This window comes from Candidozyma pseudohaemuli (genome assembly GCF_003013735.1).
Source record: "Candidozyma pseudohaemuli strain B12108 chromosome Unknown scaffold00014, whole genome shotgun sequence".
NCBI lineage: Eukaryota > Fungi > Ascomycota > Pichiomycetes > Serinales > Metschnikowiaceae > Candidozyma > Candidozyma pseudohaemuli.
Window position 1 is genome coordinate 117,433 of NW_020194448.1, and position 20,994 is coordinate 138,426.

Sequence of the window (20,994 nt, forward strand, 5' to 3'; positions counted from 1 at the left end):
ATGAAGAGCTGGGTTGTCTCGCCACTTATTGAAATGCTCTAAATAGCGAGTATTAAACTTGATGTGGTGATCACCAAATCTGTGGCTCATGTTACCGCCTTTGCGACATCAACCTCAGGTGAATTGCTGAAGAGACGAAAAGTAACTAAAATTCCATTGGTTGATGATGCTAACTCTACCAAGTGTCTTATATCAAGTAATTATTGTTTGCAGGTTGCATTTGCTCTCTGACTGGAAACTATAACTTCCATGACTTTCCAAAGATTCATGCCCCAATTGCAATTCCCACGTCTTCATACTCATCCAGAGTCTCCAAGCGTTTGATAGAGATGCCCTCTCAAGTATACCAGGAGATAGCCGAAGTTTCCGTCACAAGGTTCCGCCCAGATTGCTTAACGAAATATAACTCATGCGCCTATCGCCCATATGCTCTTAATCCGTCGTCTCAAAGACTACTAAAGCTAGCTCGTACATCAGTCTTATCATCGCGGAGATCCCCGAGTCGTTTGAAAACTCATAATCACAGCGCTTATCTTATCAGTTTTCGCAGCCAATGACAGTGCGATTCAGCAGCCATCAAAAACGTGCAAAAACGGACCAAATTGTGAAAACGACCCTAAAAATGCCCGCAAACTCTTGTAGATTCAGCTATATCAACCACTTTTCAAAAAAAGCTTCACTTTCCTCTTTTAATCGTCTGAAATCAGTACTTCATTGCACGGCGTTCGTTTCGCTAAGGCTTGATAACAAATGCGCCGAGCAACAAATTACTCACTATGCTGGATCATCGCCCTGAACTGCATCAGTTTTGCACCCTTCACGTAGTCCATCTATATGCTTATCTTTTTCTGTACATTTAAATCCCACAATCCCCAGTTTCTTGCAGATCTCATTTTTCACCATGGATAAGCTCAGAACCGTTGGAAGGAAAGTCTATCGCAAGATATCGACCAAGGATGGTTTCCTTGGTGACTACGATTATGCTTATCTTTTCATTCCTGACATACCCTTTGCCAAAAGGGAGCCCAAGACACAGCCGTTTTTTGGCCTCAATTCAGAAATGCCCTTGTTCCTCGGATTTCTTCTAGGACTCCAGCATTCTTTGGCCATGTTGGCTGGTGTGGTTACACCCCCACTTATCATATCCACAACGGCGAATCTTTCGCCATCATACTCTGAGTACTTGGTCTCCGCGTCGTTGATCACCTCAGGTCTCTTATCCATAATACAGATTACCCGTTTGCGTTTATGGAAGACCAACTACTTCGTGGGCACTGGTTTGCTCTCAGTGGTTGGTACTTCCTTCTCCACAATCACTATCGTGACAAAATCGATCCCCATGATGTACGACAGCGGCATTTGTGAAACTATTGACGGTGTCAAGCAGCCTTGCATTGCAGGATACGGCCATTTGTTGGCCACTGGTTCCATCTGTGGTCTTCTCAGTGTGCTTTTATCTTTCACGCCGTCCAAGATTTTGAACAAGATCTTTCCTCCTATAGTTACCGGACCCGTGGTTCTTTTGATTGGAGTCCACCTCATTGAGTCTGGATTCCAGGACTGGGCAGGTGGATCCTCTTGTGTTGGTGATGTTTGTGGAAAGAAGGAGTTGCATTGGGGTTCAGCTGAGTTCATTGGCCTCGGTTTCTTGGTTTACGTCACAATCATCATTTCAGAAAAATTTGGATCTCCAATCATGAAATCGTGTGCCGTTATTGTGGGCTTGTTGGTGGGCTGTATTGTCGCTGCTGCCTGTGGCTACTTCTCTCACGCAGACATTGATTCTGCTCCAGCGGCCACTTTCTTGTGGGTCCATACTTTTCCATTGAAGCTTTACGGACCAATTGTTTTTCCGTTTTTAGCGGTCTATATTGTCTGTGTCATGGAGGCTATTGGTGATATCACGGCTACTTGCGATGTTTCAAGATTAGAAGTCGAAGGCGAAGTTTTTGATTCGAGAATCCAAGGCGGTGTTCTTGCGGACGGTCTTAATGGTATTCTTGCAGGCCTCATGACTGTAACGCCAATGTCGGTTTTTGCCCAGAATAATGGAGTGATTTCAATTACGAAGTGCGCCAACAGAACAGTCGGATACTGGGCTGTGTTTTTCCTTTTGATCATGGGAATTTTCAGCAAATTCGCTGCCGCCATTGTGGCCATTCCAAAGGCTGTTTTGGGCGGTATGACGTCGTTCCTCTTCACGTCTGTCGCCGTGAGTGGAATGAAAATCATCTGCTCTTCCGAGTTCACCAGAAGAGACAGATTCCTTCTTACAGCCTCGTTGCTTCCGGGCTTTGGAGCCACGCTCGTTCCTGACTGGTTCAGCTACGTGTTTACCTATCTGGGAGACAACTCCGGATTACAAGGTTTCCTCGATGCCATCGTGTTGCTTATGGAAACCGGATTTGCATTGACTGGTGTGATTGGCGTGATCCTCAACCTCATCTTGCCGCAAATGTCCGATGATGTAGAGGAACTCAATGAGGTTGTTTTGGAAACTGTGGGGTCGGCAGACCAACACGCATTGGAGGCTTACAGGTCCAAGGAAACCGCAATTTACGAGCTGCACGGTATCGACGAATCAAGCTCAAACAAAGAACGTGCCTAGACGGCCAAATGTATAATAGCATCGACCAATCAACCAATCAAGCATTTTTCAATATCACATTCATGTTCCCCGGATTAGTGGCATGCAGGCTCTGTCAAGTGGCTCTGGTTTCCGAGCAGGGCCGCAGAAACTCCGAGGATGAGGAGGAAGTAATGATTTTCATGTTTTGAAATATTCGTTCAAATCACTGTAGACTAAAAAACTGTCACCGCTGCCACCTGCCTGATTTGGTCATGTGCTCGGCTGCGTTTTTTTTGACTCCGGTCCGAGCGAAAAGAAGGCACCAGTTTTCACCACAATGTGCGCACAGACCTCGGTTATCTATTCTTCATATAGCGCTCAATGCGCTAACGATACTAGAGCATCTCTGCCAAGTTTTCACTCACGTCTTTTTCTATATCTAGTTCGCTTTTGGCTGCTTTTTTCGACTAGACTTTTATTTTTTAGTGTTCATCATGGAGATGCATGTGGCTCAAACCTTCACCAAGACCAAAAGTCCGCTTCCGTTATCGTTGTTGTTGCGTCTTAACGGATTGCTCAAAAAGTCCGTTTTTTCCAGAAAGTTTTACCAGGAGATCAACGACAAAGTCTTGAGCAAGTCCTCGTCTGTCGATGCTAACTTGTACTTTATTTGCTACTTCACCTTGTTGTTGAGCGCCATCTTAAACAACAAGCCCAAGATCGTCAAGTTCATCAATCAACAAAAAATCAATGTCATCAAGTTGATAAACCGCAACTTCAACACATCTTTCAGCACCGATGAAGCCATCAAGGAGAAGGTAAGTGCATCCGTCGACACCGCTACATACCAGCTGAAACTTGCCGTTCATTTGAAGGCTATCTCCTCCTACATTGCAGATGTGAGAATCTTCAACCGTCTCACAGAGTCCATCAAATACATGCCATGGATCATCGATGAGTTTGCTTCCATGACCAACCCTGCATCCCCAGTTCCTAAGTTTGACCGCATCATCAACTTCCTTCAATCCATCAACTGTCTTGTCTTAGAGCTTTTCGAACATGCCGGATGGTTGACCGACCACAACTGGGTAGGTACAAGTGACAACGACGGCTGGTCCATGTTCACTTACGTCTGGTGTTCGAGAGTGTGGGGTGCTTACTTGGTGATTGAAGTTTTGGAGCTCTTTAGAAGAACACCTTTTGCCAAATGGGACAAGAACTGGCGCTTGGCTGTGTTCAAGCAGGCTATTCAGCTTCCATTGGTTGTTCATTGGTCGCTTTATGAGGGCTGTTTGACTCCATTCTGGGTTGGTGTTTGTGGCAGTGGTGCCTCCTGGTGGGGCTTTAGAGATATGTGGAGCTCGATTGATTTGAGCTAGACTCATGACAGCAAGGTTTGTCACATACAATTATTTATTCTTCTTCCAATATAAACTTATGATACATTACTTAGCCACGCCCACTGCCTTCGCGTCGTTCCTCTCCAACTGTCTCGACCTGTCAAAGTACAAGTTGGGGTGGTTGATGTGAAGGTTCTCGTTCTTCCCCTGCAATTGCTGCTTGTGTGTGATCTCGAAGACACGGGTGCAAGCAACGGTGTAGTCGTTCTTGTTGACGTCTTCGACAATGCCATTAATATCATGCTGATCTTGAATGCCCATCTGACCCAATGTGTCCACCAACAGTTCAAGAGGCAAGTCCCTGTAAGGACAGCCATGGTACTCACCCTTCTGAGGTTTGGGCTTCAGTAGAATGGTAGCACAGTCCCAGGGCTTGTAGTTGATTCGACCACCTTCCAAACCGTATGTGTGTCTGACATTATACTTGTATTCCTTGTTGAAACTGTCCATGTTCATCTTAGAAGACTTGGTGAATTGGAAGGACCAGAACTTCATCGCTTCATCAACATTGAGGCCAATGCCCTTGAGGAACAAACCAAGCTGTTGTCTTCCGTTGTACTTCAAGTGGGAGTTTGCAACCAATGAGTTCTGGAGATGAGAGGCACAAAGTGGGTAGTGCTTGGAAATTTGTGGAGTTGTCACAGATGAGGCGGTGATGTCGGATGCTTTTTCTGGGTCTCCAAAACTATCGTACTGAATGCTAGCAAAGTTACGAGACAAGTTATTGAGAAGAGGCAACAAACGGTCGTCTTCTTCAAGTCTAGGAATTGCTTGGAAAGTCCGGAGGAGGGCTTGACTCAACAGTTCGGAGAAAACCACGGAAAGCAAGTTCACCTGCAAAGTAGAAGGAATGTACGCGTATCCACGGCGAAGAAACACTTGCCTCAGTGACACCAAGTTGGGAACCTTTTCGAAAGGCAACTTTATGAAGCTCTCCTTATGACGAATATGTTGTCTAAGCTGCTCAGAGGTCAAGGAGAAGTTGGCATCACCAGAATTCTCAATGCTCAAGATGGTACGGATAACGGGCCCCGATGCAGCGACCAACGAGTCCATGATTTCAATCTTCTCCTCGTTGGAAATGTATTCCCACATCAACTTGTCGCTGTACAACTTAGCGAACTCCAATTGCTCCTTTGGCTGAAGCATGTTGTAACGTATCTTAAATAACGTGGTCTCGTTCTTCAAGAATTTCTTTCTAAGTTCCTCCGTGCGGCAGAAGACGAGACGCAACGTGTAGTGGGAGTAGTAGTCCTTCTTTCTTTCTGCAATGATCTGTGCATCTGAGCCAGAAGAAGGAGACGGGTTCAAAGGCAAAAACTTGAGCAAGAGCGGCTTCACGACCGTTTCGATATCTTTGAGCGGCTTGGATCTCGCTAAACATGACTCGATTTCAATCAAGATCTTCAATCTGTCGATAGCCCAGCTTTCAAACTCCTCCAAGGTGATCTCCTCAAGAGGAGGTAAGTCATAGAACGATAACCTAGACGGGTAAACAGCTTTCGAAGACTCAGCAAAGGTAGAGACTTCTTCGAAGTTCCTCCTTCCTGCTGTCCTTCTTTTGGTCTGTCTAAACATGAATTCGATGTAGTTGACGTGAAGAAAGAAGATACGCTTTGTTTAGATACGCGGGTGCGAAAATATGGGGCGCGTGGTTGCAAAATGCAGATGTGCTCGTGGTGCCATCACGAAGGGTCAGTCAACCAAAAAGTAGCAAATTTTGCTATTCTTCATAAAACAACTTGAAGCAAAGACCTAGGGCATTAAGTTGTACAATCTTAAAGATAGCAGCCATCCAATGTATAATGAACACCCATTTACGCAACTCAATGGTTAGCTATCTAATCGCGTTGACAACTAAGATTGAGAACTGACGAATTAAATTACGGTAGTATTCATCTTCTGAGAACTATTCGTTCAATGTAGCAAAATACAGTATTTTATATCTTTGCTGTATCAAGTACTTGATTTGACTTTCGTCATTGCACTGTAGATGGACCATAAATACTTTCTCTGACAAACGACTGGACTTTCGTGTATAGTTCAGCAAGAAGCAGGCATCTTGTAAGATGTAATCTCTCATGAAGCATAACTCTTCAAGTTAACTTGTCTGGTATCAATTGTTGGGATGCTTATGCTAGCTATTTTCGCAGCCACTGCTGCAGGCCACTTAAGGAACTCGATTTAGTAACAAACAGCCGAAACGCTCCACTTCTTTATTCGCTTAAATATATTGTTAAAGAGTGTATCTTATGTCTTCCGTTTTCATCAAAGGTTGCTTACTTCACTTCTACAATCTGAAGCGTCAAACCCTCAAATCCAGATGAACATCCAAAATAAGAATACTGGTCATTTTTTGAAACCCTTTTGCAATATCCAATTAAAAAGTCATCAAAATTTGCTTGAAAAATTATATCTTTCCAGGGTCTCGTTGATAATGGCGTCTCTGATTCTGGTGGCCACACCCGTGCATCTGCCAGACGTGTCGGTGCAACTAGAAAAAAACTAGCTAATCTAAAACCACCTTCAACTACCGACAATGTCAGAAGTGTCAATCGACGCCACCGCCTTCCACAAAAGGTTGTCGATTCTCCAGACAAAATTGGCCTCTGAGGAGTTCAATTCAATTTCCTCCCTTCTATTCTTGGTGGGTGCCAGAGACGATGAGTCCACCTATAAGAAGTCCACCATTCTTCAACTTTGGCTTTTGGGATATGAGTTTGCCCACACCGCCATCTTCATCACCCAAGATAAGTGTGTGATTCTTACTTCAGAAGGTAAGGCGAAACACTTGGGACACTTGAAAACAAAGCCAACTCCGAACTCCAGCGATGTGGAGATCTGGACCAGAACCAAGGACCAGGAGCACAACCGCAAGTTGTTCACCGATTTGGTGGCAAAGCTCAAGGAATCCCAGACTGACGACAAGAAGATCGGAACGATTGTGAAGGATCAATTCAAGGGTAAGTTCATCGATGAATGGAATGATGTCCTGAAGTCGGAGAACTTCGAGTTCACTGATGCAGCACTTTTGGTTTCTAAGAGTGTTGAAGTCAAGGATTCGGATGAACTTAACTCGACAAAATTGGCTTCTAAGGCATCTGTCGTCATGATGGACTCGTTCACCAACGACATGATGGTGATTGTCGACGAAGAGGTCAAGACCACCAATGTGGACATCTCGGATAAGCTCGACAGAAAGATCGACAGCTCCAAGTGGTACACAAAACTGGCTTTGGGTAAGAAGTTGTTGCACAATGACAAAGACTTCGACCCCGAGCAGATCGACTGGTGTTACTCTCCTATTGTTCAAAGTGGCGGCGACTACGACTTGAAACCCAGTGCTTTGTCTTCCGAAAAGAGATTTGTTGGTGATGGTGTGATCATCGCCTCCGTGGGTTTGAGATATAAGAACTACTGCTCCAACATCGGCAGAACGTATTTGATCGACCCCTCCACTGAGGTCTCCGACAACTATGATCTCTTGTTGGAATTGCAGGAGCACATCACTAGTGAGTTATTGAAGAGTGGTACCTCAGCCAAGGACATCTTTGCTGGCGTTGTCAAGTTCGTTGAATCTAAAAAACCAGACTTGGCTTCTCACCTTACTAAGAACGCTGGTTGGTTGACTGGTCTTGAGTTCAGAGACTCAACCTTGGTGTTGAACGCCAAGAACGAAAGAAAATTAGTGGATGGTCAAGTGTTCTCATTGACAATAGGATTCTCCAACTTAATCGACTCGAAGGCTACTAACCCTAAATTGAAGAACTACTCGTTGCTCATCACTGATACCGTGAGAGTTGGCGATGGTCAGTCTTTTATTTTGACCAACTATCAAAAGGCTAGAAAAGAAATCACTTTCAACTTAAAGGATGAGGACGAAAAGCCCGCAGTGAAGAAGGAAAACGGTGCTAAGAAGATCAAATCTGAGAAGGACCAGAGCATCGAAAAGAATCTCGCAGTGAATGAGAACCAATCAAGAGTTCTCAAGAACAAGTTACGTCATGAGTCTGCTGCAGCTGACGACACGAACGCTGAAAAGATTCGTCAAGAAGCTCAAAGAAAGTTGCACGAAAAGAGACAACAGGAAGGTCTCGCAAGATTTTCACAAGCTGATGCTAATGACAATGCTGAGTTGAAACCGGTGTTTAAGAAGTACGAGTCTTACGTCAGGGAGTCTCAAATTCCAAGCAGTGTCAGAGATTTGAAGATTCACATCGACTACAAGAATCACACCATCATTCTTCCAATCAATGGAAGACCCGTTCCATTCCACATTAATGCTTTCAAGAACGGATCGCAGAATGAAGAAGGTGATCACACCTATTTGAGATTGAACTTCAATTCCCCTGGTGCTGGTGGTAACATGAGCAAGAGGGCTGAGTTGCCTTACGAGGACTCCCCTGACCACCAGTTCGTCAGATCTATCACCTTCAGATCTCGTGACCGTCAACGTATCGTCGATGTGTACAAGGCTATCCAAGACTTGAAGAAGGACAGCGTCAAGAGGGAAGCTGAAAAGAAGCAGCTTGCGGACGTTGTGACTCAGGGCAACTTGATTGAGCTTAAGGGCTCCAGAATGAAGAAGTTGGAGCAAGTGTTTGTGAGACCAACTCCGGACACGAAAAAAATTGGTGGTGTTTTGCAGATCCACGAAAACGGTTTGAGATACCATTCTTCCGCGAGAAGCGATCACAGGATCGATGTCTTGTTCTCGAATGTCAAGCACTTGTTCTTCCAGCCATGTAAGGACGAGTTGATTGTCATCATCCATTGTCATTTGAAGAACCCAATTATGGTGGGCAAGAGAAAGACCCTCGATATCCAGTTCTACCGTGAAGCCAGTGATATGGCTTTCGACGAAACCGGTGGACGTAAGAGAAAGTATAGATACGGTGATGAGGACGAGTTGCAACAAGAGCAGGAGGAAAGAAAGAGAAAGGCTCTCTTGGATAAGGAGTTCAAAAATTTTGCTGAAATGATCAGCGATGCTTCCAATGGTATGCTTGACTTGGATATCCCATTCAGGGAATTGGGATTCTCCGGTGTGCCCTTCAGATCATCAGTATTCTGTATGCCTACGAGAGATTGTTTGGTGTCCTTAATTGATCCACCATACCTCGTTGTCACTTTGGAAGAGATTGAGATTGCCCACTTGGAGCGTGTGCAGTTTGGTTTGAAGAACTTTGATTTGGTATTCGTTTTTAAGGACTTCAGCAAGCCCGTGGTGCATATCAACACCATCCCAATGGAAGTGTTGGAGGATGTCAAGCACTGGTTGACTGACGTTGACATTCCATACAGTGAAGGACAAATGAACTTGAACTGGGGTGCCATCATGAAGCAGGTCTTGTCGGACCCTTACAGTTTCTTCTCTGACGGTGGCTGGCGTATCTTGACCGGTGATGGTGAGAGTGAGGAAGAAGACTCAGAGGAAGAGGAATCAGAGTTTGAGGCTAGTGATGAAGATCCATCTGACGAGGAAGTTGACAGTGACGATGGAAGCGAGGACGCATACTCGTCTGATGGGTCTGGAAGCGCCAGTGGAGAGGAAGAAGAGGAAAGTGAAGGTGAGGACTGGGATGAGTTGGAGAGAAAGGCTGCCAGAGACGATAACAGACGTGGCAGAGAATAATTGATGCGGTAATGTACCATAATAATGCTAACTATTGAGAGTGTCGTCAAGCAGGGTGCTTTAAGTCCCTGGACCGTAAAAACCAAATGTAGTTCGAAATATCAAAATCAATGAACAGAAATTTCTAAATTAGAGACCTTATATGAGGAATTCACGTCAACACGCGAAGCCTTTTTTCAAACTCTAAAATGCATTTACACTACATCCAACATTCCCTTCTTAGTAGCTGCGCATATAGGCGTTTCGCAGCCAGTTTTAGGGGTTCCCTAAAAAAGTACCCAGCTTTTTTCTGGTTTGATGATGGACGATATTTTTGAAACGAAGAATAATTTCAACGTTGCTGTACCTGTACTTCAAGGACAACTGAGCCTTGCTGGCTAGTGTTTAGAGGCGTGGATGTACGGGTGCGTAACTGGCAATGGCTGGGGATTTTCGTCGCTCACTATGTAGGTGTCGTTTTCTGTGAGAAATCAAAAAACGATTACGTCTACTCAAAAACATCACATACAGACATAAATCAAAGCATGAGTGATAACACCGACGACTACTCATACGACTACGAGTACCTATACAAGATCGTTTTGATCGGTGACTCCGGTGTCGGTAAGAGTAACTTGTTATCGCGTTTCACTAGAGACGAATTCAACTTAGAGTCCCGTTCGACCATCGGAGTCGAGTTTGCCACAAGAACGTTGGAGATCGATGGTAAAAGAGTCAAGGCCCAGATCTGGGATACCGCTGGCCAGGAGAGATACAGGGCCATCACGTCGGCATACTACAGAGGAGCTGTGGGTGCCTTGATTGTGTACGATATTTCCAAGACAGAATCGTACGAGTCTGTCTCTCGTTGGTTGAAGGAGTTGAAGGAGCACGCTGATGCCAACATCGTCATCGAGTTGGTGGGTAACAAACTGGACTTGGACCACTTGCGTGCGATCCCTACCGACGAGGCCAAGAGCTTTGCTACAGAGAACAGCCTTTTGTTCACAGAGGCCTCTGCCCTTTCCTCCGACAATGTGGACTTGTCTTTCCACCAGTTGTTGAAGAATATCTACGAGATGATCAGCAAACACCAGTTGGACACTGACGAGAAGATGCTGTCTGTCAAGCCATCGGGCGGACCTACCATCAGCTTGACTCCTGCTCCGCAGGAGAAGAAGAGTAAGAACAACTCCAACTGTTGTTAAGTGGGGAAATACTTTTATTGGGAGTCTGGAGCTCAAGAGTGAGCGATATATATTGTGCAAGCGATACAACAACAGTTTGGAATCAGTTCGGCTGCATGACTTGCACTGCCTTTGCTGTTACGTCTAAGCTATTTTCATTATACTAATGTACACGCAGAAGATAGAACCCTGTCTCTCTATGCTATCTAGATTACACTGCCAGTACCAGAACGGTAACTTTCTCGTTACTTCTTCGTGGGGCCTTGAAGTTTGGCTTTCTGGCTGACCGGCACTTTCAAAGGCTTCGAAACACCCTTGCCTTGTTTGAGTTGATTGAAACGTTTCTTCATGTCAGCAGTAGGTCCCGTCTGAATAGTGAACCCAACAACCTGCTCTCCTCTCAAGACAATGAGACCCAAGAATCTCTTCTCCTCCGTAGCCTTAACCTGACCCTCGGCTTTATTCTTCGCAAGCTCCTGATACAGCTTTTTAGTGACCCTGGCTTCCTCAGTGTCTGCGAGGACAAGGTTCATGTGTTGGTCGAACGCTAGAAGCTGGCCAACATAGGATCTGCCATCAATAGTCGTCACTTTGAGACGATAGTGTAAGAGATCGCCTAGCTTCGTGCTTTTATTGACGGTGAATGACATGGTAATGGATAATCGAGATGCACCGAGTAGTGAAGACTTAAGAAGTGATAGTGCGAAAGTCGCAGGCTTGATGAGGAGGTAAGCAGCGTAGTGGAGAAGCACATATTGGGTCAAGATAAAATTTTAAGAAAGAATTTGATTGAATTTAGTTCACAGAGTCATTTGAACGATATTGAAAACGATGTTTTGAAATTCTATTTTAAAATCCCTCACTTTTGTATCGAGAGGGACCTCTGTAGACGTACTACCCAGTTTGCTAACTCCTACAAATTGAACAGCTATTTTAATGGGGGGTTATGAAACAGAGTTGTAAGCGAAGAAATGACACCATAGCCTAGGTCTCGGTAAATGAAGTAGATGATTCCTCAATACAGAGATTCGACTCACAAGGACAAACCAGGAAGCAATCACCTCAGTTCACAATTAAATGTGGAGTCGTGGGTACCAAAGCAAAAATTGCCGATGGTACAAGTAGAAAGAGTGTTTCTTCACCTCGTAGTGTGCTTCGAGGTCTAGATCTTGCACTGTTCCCTATCATGCCCGATTCGGCCGAACCCGTAGGTAGAATTATCCAAATCTATCGGCTTAGCGTTCTTCGTTTATCGATATATTTTAATCATCTTTCGAAAACGCTAATCGACCCCGATTTTACACTTCAGCCACGTCTTCTTGCATTGTCCTGAACGTTGCTGGGTATATAACCCGGCAGATTCGCAACTGGAAAAAAGCACGTAGGAACGTTCCAACAGCACATATTCACTCAATTGCCATGTCTGAGGAAGAAACAAAGCCTGTAGTTGAGGAAACCGAGAAGGCTCCAGAAACCACTGAGAAGGTTGAGTCCACTGAAGCCGCCGAAGCTCCCAAGGAGGAGAAATCTGAAGAAACTGAGGCGTCAGACAAGAAGAGAGAGCACGATGGAAAGGACAAGAAGAAGAAGAGAAGAAGAAGAAACTACGACGACGAGCCCCCTAAGGAGGAGGCCAAGTCCGAGGACGAAGATGACGAGAAGGACGTTGAGGGCGATGACGCCGAGGAGGAAAATGCCGAAGATGAGGAAGAGGACTTGTTGGAGATTGACGAGTCCAACATCATCACCGGTGGCCGCAGAACGAGAGGTAAGGTGATTGACTACCAGAAGGCTGCTGAGGAGAACGACATTCCCGAGGACGACGAGGACGATGGAGAGTTCGAGGTCAAGGAAGAGGAAGTCAAGGAAGAGGCATAAGCCGTATGGAAGCCAATATCCTAGCAAACAACAAGGACTACTATAGATGATACGTAGCGTGTATAATGCTATAACAAAAAATCAAAAGCCAAAAAAAAAAAAAAAAGTAACATCGTATGAAACCCAAACATTCATGTTCCTACAAGACAGAACCATGAAGTCTATAATTTTAATAAACCAAGCATCACTGCGGACAAGAAGTCAATAAATACCCAAGCTGGTAGGTGATGCAAAAATAATCTGTGGAAAGAAGCAAACGGAACAAGATTTCTCATAAAGGATTTATCTTTTTTTCTTTTTTTTTTTTTTAACAAAATTTTATAATGCTGAAAACACTTAACAGGACGCCATATTGCAGGCGTAGTAAGGATTGTTGTAACCAAAGTAGTTAACGCCAGACATTGCTGAGTCATGCTGGGGAACGTATTGGTACTGAGTCGGCGTGTAGGCCCAAATGGACAGCTGCGTTGGGTACAGCGGTCTGAAGTTGTAGTTCTGAGACCAAGATGGGTCTTGAGAATATTTTGGTGGTGTCATGTCCGAAGGAGACACATTATAGCCAGACGAGATCGAAGACTGGTACAGTGGCGAGGAGGGAACGGGCGACGAGCTGTAGAAACCCTTTTCCGACGACAGCATTGGAGAGGCAGGCTGTTGAGCCTGGGACTGGGCTTGAGCCTGGGGCAGGTACTTGTCCAACCAGGTTCTCCAGCACTCTTCCAATGTGCGGATGTTGTCTCTGAACTTGACGACGTTCAACTGCCACTTGACTTCACGGAGCCAGGTGGCCTCTTCCTCGTTGATGACTTCGATCTGAAGGCCAGTAGCACCACACCATGATCTGTTAGTGAAGGTGTTGTCATCATTGAACTTGTTGGCCAACACCAAAGCGACGACCAACTTGACAAAGATCTCGTGCTCAGACAAGTATCCAAGTGGGGCCGACGAAAAGCGCTGGTTCATATACTCCAAAGCGATTATGATGGAGGACTTAGGCAAGCGAGTAGCATATAAGATAGAAACGGCCATCTTCTCGAAGTCCTTAGTAGGGTTCCTATTTTGGTTAAGCATGCCAAATGCACACCAGCAAAGGAAAGCTGCCATGTCGTTAGGCTCATACTCCAAAACAGCGTTGATACCGCCGGCAGCAGGAGCTGGGGCGGGAGCTGGGGCTGGGTTAGCCACGGGAGCTAACGGTGGAGCAGCCAAAGGAGCCAAAGGAGCCTGGACAGGCATGTAAGGAGGAGGACCCTGAACCATAGGGTTCGAGTAGTAGCCGCCCATGCCCATAGACATTTGGGGCTGGTGGTGCTGGAAAGGCACCTGGTGCTGGTAAGGGCCTGGGACAGGCTTGTACTGGGAGTACTGGTAGCCCGAGTACAGAGACGAAGCTCTGTGGCCTTGAGTGCCGATATTCGACGAGTACATATTTGGAATCACTGGGGATATCCGGAGCAAAGGGCAACAGGGCGAGGAACGAAGACTTAGTGAAAAGCTCGATTCTCGGAGATTAGCCTGTTGGGACTCTTTGGAGGGGTTCTGATTATTTGTCCCTTGGACTGACCAGGGAAAATAAGGAGAAAGGGGGTGGGGGGTTAAAAAACAAGAACGGAGTGCTGCTTCAGAGAGTGGCTAGTAAGCTCCGTGTGTTTTTTTATGATTTGTGTTGGGGGGTGGAAGAAAAAAGTGTTGTACAACACATCCAGCGATTTTCTCAGTTTTATTTCGAGGCCGTCCTGGAGGAAAAGAAAAAAAAAAAAAAAAAAGTCGAGTAAAAACATGAAGCTGAGCCGCCCCTATGCAGGTGCTGCCGCATTACCCTTGGGCCTCACGAGCCGCCTTGGCAATAGGGGCACGGGCCTAATTATTGGAGATGAAGACAGAAAACTGATAAATGCCACTATCTGACAAGAAAAAATTACGATCCAGAATATGAAGAGGCTTTTTTTGATTTTTCTTGAAAGACCCTATAAATTTCCCTTTGGCGTTGCCGTGGCTCAGTTTTGCTGCGTAGCGCCGGCCTAGACGGACATCCAGGCGCCAAAATGCCAGCACAAAGCACAAAAGCGTGCGCCCCGGCATCACCAAAGGGCCCACGCACCGCCCAATGTTGTGCTCTTCGCTGAAACTCAGGAAGCCGGTCCAGCCGTTTTTCGGAAATTTAGAGTTTTAAAATTTGTTGGTTAGCAATTCTACAAAATCTAATCTTTGTTTAATTCATTTTGTTTTCTTTTGCTACTTGTTGGTCCTGGCCTACGTCTGCCCTTTGTGAAATCCTCCCTGGCATTGTCCATAGCCGTCTTTGCTGAGACTTTTCTTTTTCTGTGGGGCCTCACTCTAGACTGGCTCACTTGCTTGCGATGCCCGGCAACACCGCCTGATGCCGCTTATCTTTGACAACCTTACCTCTCGTCAACTTTCTTACTATTTCTTTCTTTTTTTGCTGCCGTAGCTTGTTTTGTTTGCTTCACATCTCGCCATTCCCTTTGTGACCGCCTGCCCGGGCTCATTACGTATTACGCCCGACCTGCAGGAAACCATACCTGGGCTCCAGGGCCTCACACCAACAGCCAACCTAATTGCACTTTAAATCGTGCCACAGATTTTTGCATCGAAGGGGTTATTATCGGAGAAAGCGGCGGTTGTATGGACTCACGTGGTCATGTTGAGGTGACCATGCTGGGTTTTGCCGGATATAGAAAAGATTCGTGATTGGTTGCAAACGAGACATGGTCAGGTGGTGGAAGGAGTCAGGGGAGAGAGGGTCCTCCTGAGCGTAGTGATCGTGAAGATGCAATAACAAAGCATGACTTGTCTGAATTCGTCATGGACTTGATGATGACGTTTGTGAATGACCATATTGTATTGGGTGCAAATGGCGAATGTGTGACTTGGACATGTGTGTAGAGACTGAGCTTGAATGTCTATACCTTCCTGATCTCTGTACCTTCCTAATAAGAAAAATCCGGTAGACAGACCTAGGGGAACGTCGGGCCAAACCTTAACTTTAATGTTCACTGTACCACTGTGGTATGCAAACACTGGCCGTTTGACTCACCTTCATTTACCTTTGCCTACTCTTCAATATCTATCACGTATACCTACAACTCTGTAACCGTTAATCCTTTACCCATTCTATATTATCCATGCAGCTTATTCCTTCCGAATATGAAGAGGCTGCAACCCATCTTGCTTCGAGAAATTGAACACCGACCTGATCGGTGGAAGCGTCGTACCGCTGTCGGCTATACTCTCAGATGCCTTCTGCTTCTGCTTCTCCAACTCACTAAACAAGTACGTCGAGTTCAACCCCTTCTCTGGCAAGTTTTGTGCTTGTAGTGGAGGGGAGTGGGACGGCGTCTGGAGTGGAGTCTCGTTAGGAGAGATTATGAAAGCAGGGTTACCCGTGCGGGTTGTAATGGCAGAGTGAGGCCTTGGTGGAGAATTCGTGAAGCTTCTATCCACACTTGGCGTCATGTACAAGTTGACTGCCGATCCAGTCGGGGAGTTTGGCCTAGACTTCTTGACTGGCTGTGTGAACTCGAGGTTGAGTTGCGTCAGAGAAGATGGCTTCTTGATTCCCAGCTGGAACAGGGCCGAGGGCGAGGTCACCTTGAGAGGGGTCATTCTTTGGAAGGAAGAGAGCGAGCTGCTCAAGTTTCCCAAATTACCCAGTGAGCTGCTTGTCTTGAGTTTGTTGAGCGAGCTGTTGGAACCGAATGCACGCAGCCTGTGGAAGTAATCGTTAAGGTTTGAGAACGAGGGTGTTTGATTCTGCTGAGACACAGGCTTCAAGGGATTGACTGACTTGGCGGTTTCGGGTGAATTTGTTGATGATGCAGCGGATGAGTTGGGCAGGGAGCCGGTGTTGGAGTTGCTGAACACTTGAGAAGTATTAGCAGCCGAACCGATGGACACCAGACTGCTGGTCTTTCCGAGCGAACCGGTGGATGGCGACAAAGCCTGAGCACCAAAGCGAGAGGCTAAAGGCTTTGCTATCTGTGCCATACTCTTCTGGCCATATTGTGGAGGAGATTGCGTCTCGCTAGGCGAGGTCAGGTAGTGGTTCACAGGAACGCCCTGGACTGGCACGCCTTGCGGGACATGCTGAGCGACGTATTGACCATCTTCGTAGGAAACAGGAACAGCGATTGCTTGTCCTGGAGGCACAGCGTAGTGGCCCTGAATCTGCTGAACTTGCGAGAACTGCTGGATGCCCTGGATAGGCTGCATTCCCGGCTGCACAAAGTAAACTGGGTAGGCGCCTGGAGGGTAGTAATGAGGTTGTTGGCCATCGTATCCGACGGGAATAGATGCCATAGGGACACCGTTCATGGAGGATTGCTCCTTGGGGTCGGCCTGGCGGTACTTATTGGGTCTCTTTCGGCTCGCCGGATTATTGTGGATTCTCAAGTGTCTCGTCAACTCATCTGAACGAGAGAAACGTTTATTGCAACCTGGAAACGTGCAAGGGTGGGGCTTCTCACCCGTGTGGGTTCGAATGTGCCTCGTCTGATGCTCAAGCCTGTGGAAGGCCTTGTCGCACATCGTGCACTTGTAAGGTCTGTCCCCCTTCTTCTTTTCCATGGTGGAGACGGAGTTTTGTGTATGTGTTGAAAGCAGTATTAGCAGGTTAAGTGGTTGAAGTGAGGAAAAAGTCGGAGCCTCGAAAAAGAAATATTGTTGGCTGGGGCATTGTGGAGCGGTTCTATACAGAGGAGTGCGCAGCTGTAAGGTTACCATACTTGTCTGCAGGACGTCGCCTGGGGCCCGGAAAAACTTTTTCTGCCTCCCCGGAAAGCAAAGTCCGGTGGGCCCAGCCGACCCCACGCCTTCTGTGCGGTTTGTGTCACACTTTTCGGAAAGTTGACGGGCACCACGTTACGTCGTGAGAAGGGCAACTACTGTCAAGTGGCCGGAACCACTTTCGGAAAGATTTCGGAGTGGCCTGCACCCGAAACTTTTATTCATCGATAAAGCTGAGCATTTTCGTCGTGGTGGGGCGTCACGCGGGCGTCTGCCGAGGAACGGTGCCATTTGACAAGAAACGCTTGGCCTGGCTAATGAAAAAAACGCAGCACGCTTGATGAACATGCGCGCTCTGCATATAGCCCCGTCATCGCCCGTTATGGAGGGGAAGTTTTTCCGGAAAATGCCCACAGGCTCCCCCACTTCCTCCACGATCCTCATCGCACTCGTGGTTATGTTCCCTATGGTTTTGGGGGACCACTTTTTCACGCACCGCGCCCGCCTCCGCAAATTCTGTATTTGAGTCATTGATGAATCACCAAGCTATTGTTATTTTTTTTTTTTTTTCCTCAGCTGCGAATGCAACGTTGCATGCAACCTCGAGCCATCTTACTCCACGTTTCTCCAGATCTCCCTACATGTCTTACATTTGCGTAACGTTACAACATTATATTATTTTTTCCCCATGGGACCGGGCCATCGGCATTATATCTCCTGGTTAAAGTCGAGCCACTGGTCAAACCACTGGAGGTTACCCAAAAAGTTATCGTTACCAAAAGCATCGGAGGCTGGCTGTGATGGCACCGTGCCAGGTGACGACTCGTCGTTGACACTGCTTTTGCCATAGTATTCCCGTTTGCTTTGGTCCTCCATGAGCTTCTCCAAATCGTCTTTTTTCTTTCTCTTCATTAAACCAAACTGCGAAAAGTACTGCTGGTTCACCTCAGCTGATCCAGGGTCCGTGCCGTACTCTTCAATATCAGCTAGTGATTTCTGGAAACTGAGTGACATGATTTTGTTGGTCATTTTGAACACCCAAATACATTCCTTCACCATCTTGAACCTCTCATGGAACACTAGCTTACCCTTTTCATTCTTAACTGGCGAATCCTGGTAAATGTTAAGCAAATTCATGGACTCCTTCATGAGCCGCCTGGACTCAACGAGGAACACACCCGCATTGATGAACACGAGACAGTTTATGCCCACATTGAACAACAAAAGTAGGTTGATGTACCATGGAGCATAAAGGCAATTTGCGTTCTTGAGCTTGTTCAATAAATAAATCACTCCCTCATTAGCTTCCACAACCTTTTCGATCTGCATACCTTCTGAGGCAAGTCTCTTACCAAAGTAGCTGAAAAGGAGCTTGCCGTGGATAGCCAACAATAAATCATAAAAGTGGAGTTTCACAATTGCCTTCATCATATGGGACACCGTGCCTCCGCAGCCCTCATAAGGGAAGATATCGTGCACGTCATCGAATCCATTCTCAGATAGCCATCCTTGTAATAAATAGATCTCCTTATTGATCTGCTGGGATTTGAGCAAATCGTAATTGTCTGAACTGTTCGTGTGGAGGTAGTTAGATACTCGAGCAATATGGATCATTGCGAATGCCGGTAGCGTGATCCAATCATCACCAGCAGACTCTTTTACATAGTCAAAACTGGGGAATGGGCGAATTATGTCAAACTCGTTCAACGCACGGTAGCGGCCGGCTTGTAAGAAGATGACTCTATCGAAACAGTAGATAGAGAAAAAAATTCTCTTGGCCTTCAAGAGATCATAGGTGGAAACGTCTGCTGTGACTTTTCTGTCTCTGAACAAACCCATGGAACGACACATACTGATGGCATGACCAAAAGCTGAATTTGCAGCGGTTTGTCTGTGTGTGATACGCAAGTAGAGTGTTGCAAGTAGCCAGCACTGGATCAACTCAAACGACTCCCACTCGAAACTAAAAATCTGCAAGACCTTATGTGAATACTTGAACAACTTTTCTTCTAGACGAAGCATTTCCATATTAGGGCCATCAGTAGCCATGAACTGCACGAAACGGTTACTCAAAGCATACACCAAGCATAGCATGGCTTGGAAGAGAGCTGTGACATTGGTGGGGGCACCTGAATTAGTCTGTTTGTTGAATGCCACGATCTGCTCTCTAAACACAGTTTCATGTAGAATGGCATAAAGGGGATTGATTTCACGGAAGAAGAAATCAACATAGTGTGTTTTTGTCGCCTCATTGAGAAGCTTAATGTCTGGTAATTGCGGCAATGGCTCGGGCTTGAGATAGTTGCATCCGGACAAGTTCCAGCCGAAATACTGAGTACGTGGAACAGTGACTTTCAGCTTTGCATCGGGGTCAAGACCTTCGTACAATGCCTTGCACAATTCAATGACTAAAGCGTTTTGATGTCTTCTGCTTGACCTCCACTTGGAAGCTGTGTGACGCATCAAGTCCGCCACATCCGAGGTATCGGGGTTGATTCTACCAACGTTCTTGATATGCCCATTCAGGTGGTCAGATAGCAAGTTCTCGAGGTAGTGCACTCGGTTCTCTAAGTAAGCTGTGTATGATGGGTCTGAGTAGTTTTTCTGCACCACAGGCAACGCATGAGAGTGGTAATTAGGCGTTGATGGAGCATTAGCATGTTTTTCACTATGATTAGGAAACGGATCTGGTGAGAAGGCAGATCTCAGCTTCTTTCTCGGAGGCGCCAGGTAGTCAGGAATAGACATTTCACTGGCTGGAGCAAGCCCGTCATGGCTTGTAGCAGAAGATGTGGAGACACCGGCCAAATTATTCGTGGCTGTTTGGCCTACCGTTCTGAAAACACACTCGACGCTGTGTTTCACGCAATTAGTACATGGGTGTGATCCGCTGCACTTGACCTTATGCGTACGGCAACGATCACAGGCTTTGTTGACTCTAAGACGAGCCTTTTCTTGGCCGCCGGGTGGAGGAACGGCATTAGTTTCGCCGCCATTGGCATTGCCGTTTGTATTAGCATTAGCGTTTGTGTGCACATTGGGATGGGCTTGATGGGGCATCTCGGGGACACCGGGAGTGGCATAACCTGGATTAGCGGAATTGTAATTATAAGCACCGTACGGGAGAGCAGGGGCTCCGTACATAACGTGGCCTAGAGGACCTGGTCCTCCAGGGGTAGGTGCTTGTACTGGATGGGGCACTTGTTGGGACACAGGGGTAGCGGAGGCCAGCCATGCTGAATGTTTTCTGTGGCCTAAAGGCTGGAGTGATTTTTGATTGGAGTATTGATTAAGTGGCGGGTAAGCGGTATCGTAGGATTTCAAAGGAGGAAGACCGTCGAAAGACTGGGGAACGTCAGAGACCATGCTCTGTCTGTGTTCAGGGCCAATGCTTGGCTCCTTCAGGTCCTGGGGCTGTTTTTCGTCGACATCAGACATAATAGCAGCGGCGTGTCGGCATGAATGGGGAGAAGGAAGTTTTTGTTGATTTGGGTGAAGATTTCTTGGTCGCAGAGATGAAAAAGGCTAGTGCGTTTGCTGAGAGGCCGAATTGCGGAATTGGCGGGCGAAGAGGACGGGACCGGAAGGCTAAGGATCCGA

The 20,994-nt window shown here is 46.5% G+C and overlaps 10 protein-coding genes across 10 annotated transcripts; 5 read left to right on the forward strand and 5 right to left on the reverse strand.

Annotated features, from left to right (window-relative positions):
* Window positions 1-901: 901 nt before the first annotated feature.
* Window positions 902-2,608, forward strand: XUT1 (Xut1p; the record flags this gene model as incomplete). The annotated part of the gene is made up of 1 exon (XM_024859708.1): window positions 902-2,608. The coding sequence occupies one exon, from the start codon at window positions 902-904 to the stop codon at window positions 2,606-2,608; it is 1,707 nt and encodes a 568-aa protein (XP_024712090.1).
* A 455-nt stretch (window positions 2,609-3,063) lies between these two features.
* Window positions 3,064-3,948, forward strand: CSO99 (Cso99p; the record flags this gene model as incomplete). The annotated part of the gene is made up of 1 exon (XM_024859709.1): window positions 3,064-3,948. The coding sequence occupies one exon, from the start codon at window positions 3,064-3,066 to the stop codon at window positions 3,946-3,948; it is 885 nt and encodes a 294-aa protein (XP_024712091.1).
* Window positions 3,949-4,014: 66 nt separating this feature from the next.
* PRI2 (DNA primase subunit) lies at window positions 4,015-5,547 on the reverse strand (the record flags this gene model as incomplete). Its single annotated transcript, XM_024859710.1, has 1 exon — window positions 4,015-5,547. The coding sequence occupies one exon, from the start codon at window positions 5,545-5,547 to the stop codon at window positions 4,015-4,017; it is 1,533 nt and encodes a 510-aa protein (XP_024712092.1).
* Window positions 5,548-6,508: 961 nt separating this feature from the next.
* CDC68 (chromatin-remodeling protein) lies at window positions 6,509-9,604 on the forward strand (the record flags this gene model as incomplete). Its single annotated transcript, XM_024859711.1, has 1 exon — window positions 6,509-9,604. The coding sequence occupies one exon, from the start codon at window positions 6,509-6,511 to the stop codon at window positions 9,602-9,604; it is 3,096 nt and encodes a 1,031-aa protein (XP_024712093.1).
* Window positions 9,605-10,128: 524 nt separating this feature from the next.
* Window positions 10,129-10,791, forward strand: YPT31 (Rab family GTPase; the record flags this gene model as incomplete). The annotated part of the gene is made up of 1 exon (XM_024859712.1): window positions 10,129-10,791. The coding sequence occupies one exon, from the start codon at window positions 10,129-10,131 to the stop codon at window positions 10,789-10,791; it is 663 nt and encodes a 220-aa protein (XP_024712094.1).
* A 224-nt stretch (window positions 10,792-11,015) lies between these two features.
* On the reverse strand, window positions 11,016-11,420 carry C7M61_004393 (mRNA splicing protein; the record flags this gene model as incomplete). The annotated part of the gene is made up of 1 exon (XM_024859713.1): window positions 11,016-11,420. One exon carries the CDS (start codon window positions 11,418-11,420, stop codon window positions 11,016-11,018), a length of 405 nt encoding a protein of 134 aa, XP_024712095.1.
* A 769-nt stretch (window positions 11,421-12,189) lies between these two features.
* On the forward strand, window positions 12,190-12,648 carry C7M61_004394 (uncharacterized protein; the record flags this gene model as incomplete). The annotated part of the gene is made up of 1 exon (XM_024859714.1): window positions 12,190-12,648. The coding sequence occupies one exon, from the start codon at window positions 12,190-12,192 to the stop codon at window positions 12,646-12,648; it is 459 nt and encodes a 152-aa protein (XP_024712096.1).
* A 336-nt stretch (window positions 12,649-12,984) lies between these two features.
* Window positions 12,985-14,076, reverse strand: CLG1 (Clg1p; the record flags this gene model as incomplete). The annotated part of the gene is made up of 1 exon (XM_024859715.1): window positions 12,985-14,076. One exon carries the CDS (start codon window positions 14,074-14,076, stop codon window positions 12,985-12,987), a length of 1,092 nt encoding a protein of 363 aa, XP_024712097.1.
* A 1,725-nt stretch (window positions 14,077-15,801) lies between these two features.
* MIG1 (transcription factor) lies at window positions 15,802-17,235 on the reverse strand (the record flags this gene model as incomplete). Its single annotated transcript, XM_024859716.1, has 1 exon — window positions 15,802-17,235. The coding sequence occupies one exon, from the start codon at window positions 17,233-17,235 to the stop codon at window positions 15,802-15,804; it is 1,434 nt and encodes a 477-aa protein (XP_024712098.1).
* Window positions 17,236-18,102: 867 nt separating this feature from the next.
* On the reverse strand, window positions 18,103-20,832 carry CTA7 (Cta7p; the record flags this gene model as incomplete). Its single annotated transcript, XM_024859717.1, has 1 exon — window positions 18,103-20,832. The coding sequence occupies one exon, from the start codon at window positions 20,830-20,832 to the stop codon at window positions 18,103-18,105; it is 2,730 nt and encodes a 909-aa protein (XP_024712099.1).
* Window positions 20,833-20,994: the final 162 nt, after the last annotated feature.